General features: G+C 43.0%; 1 protein-coding gene across 2 annotated transcripts in view; it reads right to left on the bottom strand.

Annotated features, from left to right (window-relative positions):
• Positions 1–1,272: 1,272 nt before the first annotated feature.
• The window catches only part of LOC120940169 (protein QNR-71-like), a 29,246-nt gene continuing 18,957 nt past the window's right edge, over positions 1,273–11,561 (bottom strand). Inside the window, exons 1-11 of one of the 2 annotated variants that reach the window (XM_040352854.1) lie at positions 11,425–11,540; positions 8,756–8,899; positions 7,316–7,459; positions 7,078–7,236; positions 6,510–6,668; positions 5,154–5,504; positions 4,871–5,047; positions 4,692–4,791; positions 3,895–4,100; positions 2,881–2,968; positions 1,273–1,529 (exon numbers count right to left, since the gene is read on the bottom strand). In XM_040352854.1, coding sequence (XP_040208788.1) covers positions 1,376–1,529; positions 2,881–2,968; positions 3,895–4,100; positions 4,692–4,791; positions 4,871–5,047; positions 5,154–5,504; positions 6,510–6,668; positions 7,078–7,236; positions 7,316–7,459; positions 8,756–8,899; positions 11,425–11,497 — 1,755 coding nt within the window. In that variant the 5' untranslated portion in view covers positions 11,498–11,540 and the 3' untranslated portion in view covers positions 1,273–1,375. Of the gene's footprint in view, positions 1,530–2,880; positions 2,969–3,894; positions 4,101–4,691; positions 4,792–4,870; positions 5,048–5,153; positions 5,505–6,509; positions 6,669–7,077; positions 7,237–7,315; positions 7,460–8,755; positions 8,900–11,424; positions 11,541–11,561 lie in introns of those variants that run through there. The other variant, XM_040352853.1, reaches the window with a different exon arrangement.

Raw genomic sequence — 11,561 nt, 5'->3', positions numbered from 1 at the left:
TAAAGGCAGGCATCCCAATACATTTTACATAGGGGGGTTATTGTGAGGGGAGAAGACACCATCCTTAGTGATGCCACTTGGTGCAAGGAGGCGATGTGACAAGTGAAACGCTCAGGGCTGCCGATTCTGCATTATGGTGAGTTGAAGCATTTCAGATTACAATAATGCGCTTCAATCATCCAGACACCATAACAACCTTGGTGCTGTGATGTTTGAAGTCAAACCAGATGTTTGGAATATCTGCTGATTGTTAAAGGGGTTGTAAAGGAAAAAAATTCTCTTCATATGAAAAAGGGGGGGGGGGGGGGGGGGAGGGGTCATAGGTCCCTGGACTGGAAGAGTGACCACATCCCTGGTAGTTTAGAAAAGAAAAGCAAATTACCCCCAGGTGGGACTTTAAGGTCTGACTCCAGTACAAGATAAAACATTTTTTTTCTTCATAACAAGCATCCTTTACCTGGAGACATTTTTTTTTCACTTCCTCATTGTTCATTTTTGCTCAAAAGTTGCTCCATTTCTTCTCTGTTCACTTCCTGCTTGTCTGATTGTTACTCACCACCGTGATGGGAGGCTTTACTGCGGTGGTCAGTGACGTGCTCACCCCCTCCTGGGAACTACATCTGTGCAGCAGGACGCTCTCTACGCGTTAGAGACTTCAAGGTGGTGTGAATTACTGGGCGTGCTGAAATGCATACTGGGAAATGTAGTTCTTACATGGACGAGCACCACAAACCAGGAAGTGAATGAGAGAACAGAAACTAGAACACCGGAGGTGATATAGATAAACTAGTAAATACCTATTTAATTCCTTCAACAGAATCATTACACTATTGTCTACCTTCCGGTCATTAATTTTAGGCAAAAAAAAAAAAAAAAAAAAAAAAAAAGTAGAAATATGTATATTCCAGAAAATTTCTATTTGTTCATCTCAGGACTTGAGCCACGCCCCCCGTAACATGGCTCATCCCCACCCCCTTTCCTGACCTGTGTGCTTGGGTCTGCAGGGGGGTGATACAGACCGAAGGGTCCGTTATGGTTTGAGGGGGAACCTACGCCAGGTTTTGGCATGTTTCCCCTAAAGATTCATAGTCAGACTCCGCAGGGCAAAGTCGAAAACAATCGTGTCCTACCAGTGTGAACCCAGCAAGTTACAACTACCTCCCAAAATGACCCATTTTTGGAAAGTAGACATTCCAAATTTAGCAAGAGGCATGGTGAGTTAAAGATTTTCCCCACAACTCTTTGCGCAAAAAAAAAAAAACTGACACATAATTTTAAAGGAGGGAGCATATTTTATTATACCCCATCTAACAAACAATTACAGTCAGTATCCAAGATCATGCAAGTTTAAACAGTGCAAGGGCATTGCAGCAAGTTAGATTATTCCAGATTTGTTTTTCAGCAGTGGATCATACTCATTGTGGTTTCCATGAAGCAAGGCATCTTTGACTTGTCTGAAGTACACATTGATCTGACTGCCACCACTTCCATCTGTTGCATTCCTGATGGGCTTGTACTCCTTGTATTTCCTAAGAGATAAAAGTTCAGTTGGTTTAAAAGCTGCAGGTGACCATGCAATTCTTATTTTCTCCCATACCATGATCAGAAAATCTGTAAAGATTACCATCAAGTGTACCTGAATATTTCAGTTTCCAATATAAGTGGTCTCTGCGGCAGCATCACCAGGAGAGGGGGACCCCCTCCCGCCAGAGCAGTCGGCATCGACGATTGCGTCCTTCTGATGGCTGGGTATGGAGACGAGTGAGGTGGGGGAAATTACCCCCCACCTTCATACTATAGAGACGAGTGAGGTCTTTTTGACACCAGATCTCATATTTAAGAGATTGTCATGCTTTTTATATATTACAAGGATGTTTACATTCCTTGTAATAGGAATAAAAGTTTTATTAAAAGTCAGTGTGCAGAAGCGAATGCATACATGAGCAGCACCCATGTATGGAAGCGGTGTTCAAACCACACATGTGAGGCATCACCGATTGGTAGAGCAATTCTAGACCTCTAACAAAAAAAAAAAAATCAACCTGTAGAATATTTTTTAAACGTCGCCTATGGAGATTACGGGTGTAAAAAAAAAAAGTTGCCATTCCACGAGCAGGCACAACTTTGAAGTGTGACATGTTGGGTATCAATTTACACGGCATTACCTTGTTACAAAAAGTGAGCCCAATTTTATTTTATAATAAAAAGTATCCCCCCCCCCCCCCAAAAAAAAAAAAAAAAGAAAAGGTTTGGGGGCTCCAAGTAATTTTCTAGCAAAAAACCCTGTTTAACTTGTAAACAAGTGTCAGAAAGAGGCTTGGCCATTAAGCGGTTAAGGTAAGCTCTAGTTTAGGCTCCCATTTTTTTACAGCTCAGAGTGGCATCAGGGGGTTCAAGGTCTGCAGACCCAGGTACAGTATTTGTGTGAAAAGCATTAACTCACAGGTGCTAGTGTAGCCCAACACATTTTGTATGCCACTGGTGAGGCTGGCACCACACATTTGAAGTAAAGGCTAGTGTTGAGTAAAGATACTTGCTGTATAATCCTAAGGTGCACAGCCCAGAGTATTGAGCCTAGACAAGAGATGGCAGTGGCCCTTCATTTTAGACTGAACTGCTGTTATTGGCAGACGATCTACATGCATGGCTAATAAGATTAGGTAAAAGGAGCAAATATGGCATGTCAGTCAGGTGGGTAGTGCAGACGTAGTACAAGATTAAACTAGGAAGGGAAAGCCAATGCCTTTCTAAAGATCAGCTAGTCTTACTAGCTACTAGTTACAGAAACCAGTCCATTGTGTCATCTCAAGAAGGCAAGCTATGCCATCAAGTCTGTACAAAAAAAAAAAAAAACCCCCCCCCCCGAGCTGAAGCACTCACCTGTACAGAAGAACACCAGCCACTGCTGCAACAAGGACCACCAATCCAAATATAGCCAGGACTACAGAGGTTGTTTTTGTTCCAGATCCTAGAAGAGAAAAAGCTTTAGGCTTATACCTCAAGGCACAAGTAGGATTTTCTAGTCTTAAATACCTATAAAGCATTGCTAGCTTGTCCTCCTGATTTATGCAAGGTAGTGCTTGCCATGGCGCTGTATCCTTGGTCCTGCAGTATTAGGTCATATACATCGCCTTTCACATGTCTAGAGTAAGGTGCCACAAAGCTACCTGTGTGCATGCACTTTCACAATACTTGTGACTACAGCTGTAAAGTAGCAGATTTGAACTTGGGAAGGTATTTTAACACTTCATAATGGCCAGTGTTCCGACGCTAAAGACTACTGGTGTGAACTAGCCAAGACATGCAGTTCCGATTCAGGTCTTGGGACATGTTAAAACTAAGGATGAGCTCCAGCGTGTTCAGTGCCCACATGCAGAGCCTGCCAGGAAGTCAGCGCTGTGCTAATCACATGCAGTGAGACATTGTCCCAATGTGCAGCTGCAGAGAGCAGGAAATGTCTAACTGCCAGCGATTAGCGCAGTGCCAACTTCCTGGTGGGCTCTGAACATGCTGGAGCTTATTCTTAGTTTAACAAATGGTAATGTGTTTTGGAATAATGCTTTAAGTACCTGCACTATAGCATACTAGAAACAAATGCATAATGAGTGTCCATGCAAAGTCATTTAGCTGCCTTGGTAAAATGCACAAGCCTATTCTTCACCCAACTGGTCTCGCTTGCAAATACTCAAGCTCATTTTTTTTTTTTAAAGTCTAACTGCCTTCATTGGGCCCTTAATGCATCTCTAGCTACCAATTAGCCTTATTGTCCTGCATAACACTAGTCAGTGTGCTCCAGTACTGTCTGCACGGCTTCACCAACAAACCCCTCTACACAGCAAGGTCAATCGTGCCCCCCCTCCAGTTTTAAGATTACACCCACCACATTACTATTACCTGCATCTACATAGACCAGGGTACTGGCAAGAGCCAGACTTGCATCATCACTTAGGGTAATATTGACACAGTAGGATCCTGGTTCTGCAAATGTTCTTCGTAGGGTCAAGAGGCACTGGTCTGAAGCTGGAATTGGATCACATACCATGTTCTGAGGAATCATGCAAGAAGCATCTGAAACAATTGTGCAGGCATCTGTAGGCATGCTGGAAGACAAACAATATTATTAGAATACTGAAGAACAGGAGTCTATACCTCCCAACTCTGAGATGGGAATGAGGGATACCTATTAGCAAAAGTATGCAAGCATAGGACATGCCCCCCCTTAAGGAGAATTGCAGATTTAACCAATAAAGTGTGCCCCCCCCCCCCAGTGCTTTACCACTACTATTCATCTCTATTGGAATTTACAAATGCAGCCATTTAGAAATTGTATGAAAGGTTTAGCACTGGGAAGCACTTTTTGATATAGTACATTTTGTATACAACTATATAGATCAGACCAAAATGAGGGACAAAGAAGGACATGGTTCCAAATCAGGGACAGTTGGGAGCCTAGGCAAAGAAGATGTCATGGGGGCCAAACTAAAACCCTAGTTTGCCTGCAGTGAACTAGTATAATTGTGCCGTCAATACTGTGCACTGTCACTCCACATGTAGCTCTGATGCAAGGGAATATGCCAGTAGAAGAAAGCAATTGGGGCAGATTCATCCTGCAATTGAAAAGCAGCACTGTAGACTGCAGTATAGCCCCATTCCATCTCAACCCATCTAAACATCAAATGCCCCATACCTACCTGCCTTCACAGGACACCACAAAATCAATTACAGAATTGTCAGCCTGGGAGGGCACTTGGATGGTGTTCATTTCAATAATATTCATACCAAGGATGCCATCTAAAAAAAAAAAATATATAAGTTAAACACTTAGGCCACATTCTAATCCATGAAAAAGATCTGAATGCTTTCCACCTACCTACAACTGTAATTTTTGCATTATAGTAGCCATATCTGTAGATAAAGCACCCAGGTACAGAGGTAGTTGTCAGTACAGTTGAATGGGTAGTGGGGATAGCATGGGTAGTAGTATTCTGTTCTTCTGTAGTTAGTGGAAAGGTCCCAGTTATGAAGGGTGGCACTTCTGTGATGTTACCTTTTGGACAAAACAGTTATTTTAATCCTTGTTGCATAAGAACACACTTAAGAAGCAAAACAATTACAAACCACACACACACACACACACACACACACACACCTACCAGTTGTGTTTGTAGTTGTATGGGGTGTGGTGGTTGTTGGCATCTGTGTAGTTGGTGCTCTTGTTGTAGGTGTAACGGGTTCACAGGGTCCTGGAATGGCAGCTTTGATGGTTAGGTTCAGACTGAAGTTTCCAAGCAAGGTGTAAGTATGAGTGGAGACTGGGTTATTGGACACAAAGGAGCCATTGCCATCACCATAGGTCCAGTTAAAAGACAGAATGGATTTGTTGAGGTAGTGGCTCGGATCATGGATTTTAACATCAAATGAAATTGGAGAATCTTTGATATAGATGTGGTCAGAGGAATTCTTGTCATTTTTCTGGGAAATGTTCACATAGAAAGGAATTTGATCTGAAGAGAAGAAGAAACAGTGAGCCAATACATGCAAGAAGTTACGTTTCTGTACACAAACATCCACATTGCATTTCACAGAAATCTGCGCTGAAGCGCATAACACCATTATAGTAGGACTGGTGTAGAAATTGTACGCCATATTTGCAAATCCCCCCCGCAAAAGCTACCCTTCAAACATGTATCAAAACATAATACCCAACAAACCTCAGATTACTAATCTTTATGGAGGCTCGGTGTGAAAATAAATGATCTTTAAGTAGAACTAGAGGCAAAATCTAGAGGAAGGAAAAAAAAAAAAAAAAAAGTGGGGGGGGGGGGATCTCTGCAAGTTAAAATAGAGAATTGACTGGGATACCCAAATCACCAGAACTAGTGTCCCCATTGGTAGACCCCCCCCCCCCTACTTTCCTGGGGAAAGACAACCATGCATTTCTAACCCCCCCCCCCCCCCCCCCCCAGAATATTTCCATATTTGAGCATTTCTCCCCCCAGACTATTGCTGCAGGAATACATGTGCTCCCACTGTGGAGACTCTTCAAATTTAGAGTCTGCAGGATGCCTTGGCCTGCAGCTTATGCATGCATTTGCAAATGTGTGCTACCAAACCACCGTTTTTGACACATACTGTTAGACAGGTTAATTCAGTTGGTCACAGGCTGGTTGGCAAGTTAAGCTTGGAAATTCTTTGGTTTTATTTGACATGTACGGCCAACACCACTTTAACCCAGAGGTGGTAATGGAGTGTGGACAATTACCATTTGGGGGTTATAAGTCAGCTTTCTTGCAGTCATAGTGGCAGGCAGTGTTGTCACCAATACCAAAATGAAGGAATTGCCAACAGAAAAGAAGAAGTTCCACAAAGACAGGATTCTAAGTGTTCTCTACTTTGATGCACCATATGGATGCAGATAATTTAAAGCATGTTATATTTATAACTACATTTCCCAAGTCACCAGAACCAAGAATATGTACAGACAAGTTTTGATCAGCATCTTCACTTACCTGTTACAATGTACAGGCCACTTGCTTTAGCAACAGGGTAATGTCTTTGATTGCCTCTCCTAAAAACAGTCACCTCCATCATCTGTGCACCAGCTGTGATGTTTGTAGTATTTATTGAGAGAACAACTGAAGATCTTCCAGTCATCTGATAGTACTGGCCTGGATATAGAAAATACCTTCAGAAGCAAGTCAACCTCTTACAGCATTCAGGCTAGTTCCCCCCACAGCATTCAGTCTAGTTCCCCCCAGAAACATTAGGGCCTCAGGAAATCGGAAGAAAATACTTTGAAGCCAATTTGCACATGAACACGGCATATCCAAATGTTATCACTTGCACGATATCCACAAAAGGCCCATACAAACTAGCTGCCAAGTGACTGGCTATATTACTATGTGTAGAAAGTTGCCCTTGGTTGTGCAGTATGGCAGGAGCCTGAATAGAATCTCTGCACAGATTCAGGGGAAAAGAACCCCCCCCTCCCAACCATACCTCAACTTGTCAAAGCTGTAATTCAGCCAGCCATTTTCTATGATATCTACATAGAGAATAACTAAGAATGATACCAACCCAGTGTTTGAAAGATGTAGATGAAGTTATGGTGTCTCCAGTCATGGTGGTGAGGAAATGGTCTTCCATCTGGAAATTGGTTCGAAAAACTGCAGTTTCCTTCATTACAGAACTGTACCCATTTGGTCCAGTTATACACATACTGATCACTAAAGGAAGCTGAAATAAAAGTAGGATTAGAGAAAGACAGCCATCCCTACCTCTTAACAGTTATGGATAAAAACATACACCTATATACCATTAGCACAGCCTCGTTGATAGACTATATCCCCATCTTCAGTCTCCTTTTGACATCTGGGAAACTGCAGAGCCACAGAAAATGTAACATTTGACCCTATCAGTGCAGGACTGTCACTGGTCAAACGTGCCACTACTTTGCCACCTAAAACAAAAACACTGTTAGGTCAAGGCAGATTCCAGTAGCAAAGACATCAATGTAATGAAAAAGGTATAACTGGGCCACTTGTCAGTGACATGCTTCTGGTACATAAATGGTAAAGGTTTCTAGATTTTCCCCCAACCAAGCCCTCAACTCTGCCCACCCTTCACTTATTAATTTGACCCATCTTTTGTGCAGCACCCTGGTGTTTAGGCAGGGTTGCCTCTAAATGCACCTGCCAGGTGTAGTTACCTTGACTCATTGTTAAGGATCAATTGAGTTCACCCCAAGTCTAGAATTGCTGCACTTCTCCTGCTAGGTAGCTGGGTACCTGGTGACATTAGATAATACAAGAGCAAATCTTTTCTTAAATCCTTTGGCCTGATGGGAGAACCTATATTTGGGAGGAGTCAAGCGATTGGCGGTCTGTGCCACCAGGATGGCTGTAAGCATCCAGGAGAGCAGTGCAGGGTTGGGGCTTGCAGTCCAGCCAGAATGGACAGTTCTGCCGGCCGGAGAACCTCTCGCTACTACAGGATCAACCACCTTATAACCGGGGACCACAGCGAGTAGCTGAAGCAAATATCAGAATTCTCACCAACCGAGGATGGTGAATAATCAGGAAACTTCAGCAAGTATCAAGTCAGCAGAGGTTACGCTTGCAGAGCAGTCTTGTGTGAAGCATCTGGAGTGCCAAGCTAGGTACCCAGCAGAGAAGCAGGGGGCCCATGTGACGCTTAAGGAAGGTACTATGGTGAATATTTGAGGACCTCAAAGGATTCAGTGGCAGGGAATCTAGCGAGACTGGGAGCTCAGTGGGTTGAAGTACAAGAGTAGGAACTTTTACACCTTGTGTTAGAAACTGTTGCCATAGGAGACCACATTTCTACACACATACAGATGTGGGGTCTTCCTGGATGCCTTTCCCTGCATGGCTGTCTATCTAAAATCGCAACTGCCCAAGGGTGTCCTAGCCCCAACCCTCTTTAGTCAGAGGCGAGAGCTTAGTCCTAGTAATTGTAAGGCAAAAACAAAAATACAGACCTAGGTTTCTGACAAGTATAGTATACATAAAGCAAAGTCATGAGTAGGGCATGACTAGCTGGTTTGGCTTTGCCTTTCCCAGACAATAAGGTAATGCCTCTTGGGCAGTAGTCATTGAAGTGCTCACATTGGAAGACTTATGCATTTAGAAACACATGTCATGCCAGGTCCACTATAAAAAGAAACATTGTATTTTGTACCTGAAAGCTTGTAAAAATAGTAATGAAAATATTATGGTGACAGCTTAGATATTACCTCTCCAACAGTTTTCCCATCTAGGATCACCAGATTTCCAGGCAGGATAAAGCTCGTCATCCCAAGAGCTGCTGGCCGGGGACCAACCATGTACAAGGCGATTGTCATGGCCAGTCCTTCCAAACTCTGACATGTCTTGGAAACCTGTAGGAAATACAATGTTAGCACATGATATACCAAACCATGAAAAAAGGTTGATTGATGCCGACATGCATTACCAAATGTGTGAATCTGAAAGAATTGGTCAACCCTTACAAGTTGTGTCTTACCAGATTACAAGTATTTGCCACAGGAGTTATGCATGTACCATATATAATAAAAAAAAAAAAAAAAAAAAAACACGTGGAGACTGACCAGTTGAGGAAAGTTTAGAGTCACTAGTATACCTTTTGGAAATAAACTATTAGGACAGTTACTTAGACCTAGAGAATCACTAGAATTTATGGCATTCTAGTGGAACAGTTTACCCAGCCCACTTCCAACCAAATTTTAAATTAGCTGCAAAACAGTCTATTAAAGACACTTGGCGAAAGGCACTAGTACTTATGCTGTAAAGTTTATATTTGCTTCCTTTCTGAATTTTTTTTGGACCCTTGTTTAAACTACGATATAAAATTTCCCAAACATCTGCCATTTAAAAAATGCTCTTGTGGTGGCCCAAAGACAAACACCTCTTGTTTATAGCACAAAACTATTAAATATAGCACTTAAAGTGGAGGTTCACCCTATAAAAAAAATGTCTAACACTAGATCCAGCCCAGTTCTGCATATAAAATGACACTGACTTTTTTTTTCCCCTCGTAGACATCGTTTAGCCTTAGAATTCACCGCAGCTTCCGGGTAGGGAATCCCGCGGGAGTGGGCGTTCCTATTGACATGCCAATTGATTGACATGCTAAATGACGGTGCACACAGCGCGTCACGACTTCCCGAAGGAAGCTCGGGTCGGCTCTTTTCGGCGCCGACCCGAGCTTCCTTCGGGAAGTCGTGACGTGCTGTGTGCACCGTCATTTAGCATGTCAATCAATTGGCATGTCAATAGGAACGCCCACTCCCGCGGGATTCCCTACCCGGAAGCCGCGGTGAATTCTAAGGCTAAACGATATCTCCGAAAAAAAAAAAAAAAGGGTCAGTGTCATGCAGTATATGCAGAACTGGGCTGGATCTAGTGTTAGAAATTTTTTATAGGGTGAACCTCCACTTTAAGCATCCAAACTCAAAATGTTAAAACTTCTTTAAAGGGATTGTAAAGGTACAATTTTTTTCCTAAATAGCTTCCTTTACCTTAGTGCAGTCCTCCTTTACTTACCTCATTCTTCAATTTTGCTTTTAAATGTCCTTATTTCTTCTGAGAAATCCTCACTTCCTGTTCGGTCTGTAACTCCACACAGTAATGCAAGGCTTTTTCCCTGGTGTGGAGCGTTGTGCTCACCCCCTCCCTTGGACTACAGGAGAGTCAGGACACCCACTAACACACAGCTCCTTTATCTGCAACATATAGAGCATCCTGACTGTCCTGTAGTCCAAGGGAGGGGGCGAGCAGGACACTCCACACCACGGAGAAAGCCTTGCATTACTGTGTGGAGTTACAGACAGAACAGGAAGTGAGGATTTCTCAGAAGAAATAAGGACATTTAAAAGCAAAATGGAAGGATGAGGTAACTGAAGGAGGACTGCACCAAGGTAAAGGAAGCTATTTAGAAAAAAAATAAATTGTACCTTTACAACCCTTTTAAAGCAGCGTTCCAGTCATTAAAGTCAGCAGCTCCAAAAAAAAAAAAAAAAAAAAGTAGCTGCTGACTTCTAAAACAGTACTCACCTGTCCCACAGTCCAGCAATGCGGCCACCCGAAGACTCAGTTCTCTCCCCTCCACACCACCAGTATGGGCACTGGGCTGTGATGGCTTGCAGCTTCACAGGCAGGTGCACACCCTGAATAGCCAAGCAATCTGCTGCGACCTATGCCATGTCCCAGAAGACTGCAGGCATGGAGAAGATGAGAACTTCGCTTAGGTGGCAGGAGCTGGGTACAAAACCCCCCCCCCCCCCCCCCCACCATGCAAAATGTGGAATGTCATGGGGGGGTTAGGATTCCTTAAAGCAGAAATTCCACTTTTGGGTGGAACTCCCCTTTAACTTGAAAAGTACCAGAATTAGAACAGATGCAAGTGCTGTTAAGTTGGCTGCACACCCTTACAAATTTATCAGCAGTCTTCAGGATTTAGAAAGCCACATAAAACGCAAGGACCTACCTAAACAGATTACCAGCTCTCTGAAATAGAGACCCTTTTAGCACAAAGTACATAGGCACAGCCATCTACAATTTAGAAAGGGATATACAAAGCAGTGATTTCTACCTACAGGGAAGCCTAGAGTTATTACCAATATCCCCCCGTTATCGATCACCTCCGTTTCCATCACACTCTCACAAGAGAAGATGCTGCATATCCAGGAATAGACTATTTTCTATGCAGAACCAATATAGTACATGGTCACTATTACACTATATAGGTGATGTAAACTCCAGAGCAATATCTATAGTCAGTTTTAGTCAACCGAGAAATTCTGTTATAGTTTAAACTACCTCACACAATTCAAAAGAAAGACCCTTTAACAATAAGCATATCCCATTAATAAAAAAAAAAAAAACACTTCAAACACAAACTCACATGTTCCTGCCTGGGCAGCAGAGATCAGCCAGACACTGAGCACCAAGCAGCCCCTCACCACTGCAGCCTGCATTGCAAAAAGTGAATTGTTTCCTCTCCTTCCAGCACAGCGGTATTTAAACTCTACTAATCACAGC

The sequence above is a fragment of the Rana temporaria genome, chromosome 5 (genome assembly GCF_905171775.1).
Source record: "Rana temporaria chromosome 5, aRanTem1.1, whole genome shotgun sequence".
Lineage (NCBI taxonomy): Eukaryota > Metazoa > Chordata > Amphibia > Anura > Ranidae > Rana > Rana temporaria.
The sequence above is the reverse complement of the archived record's forward strand: the minus strand, read 5'-3'. Positions and strand labels throughout refer to the sequence as shown.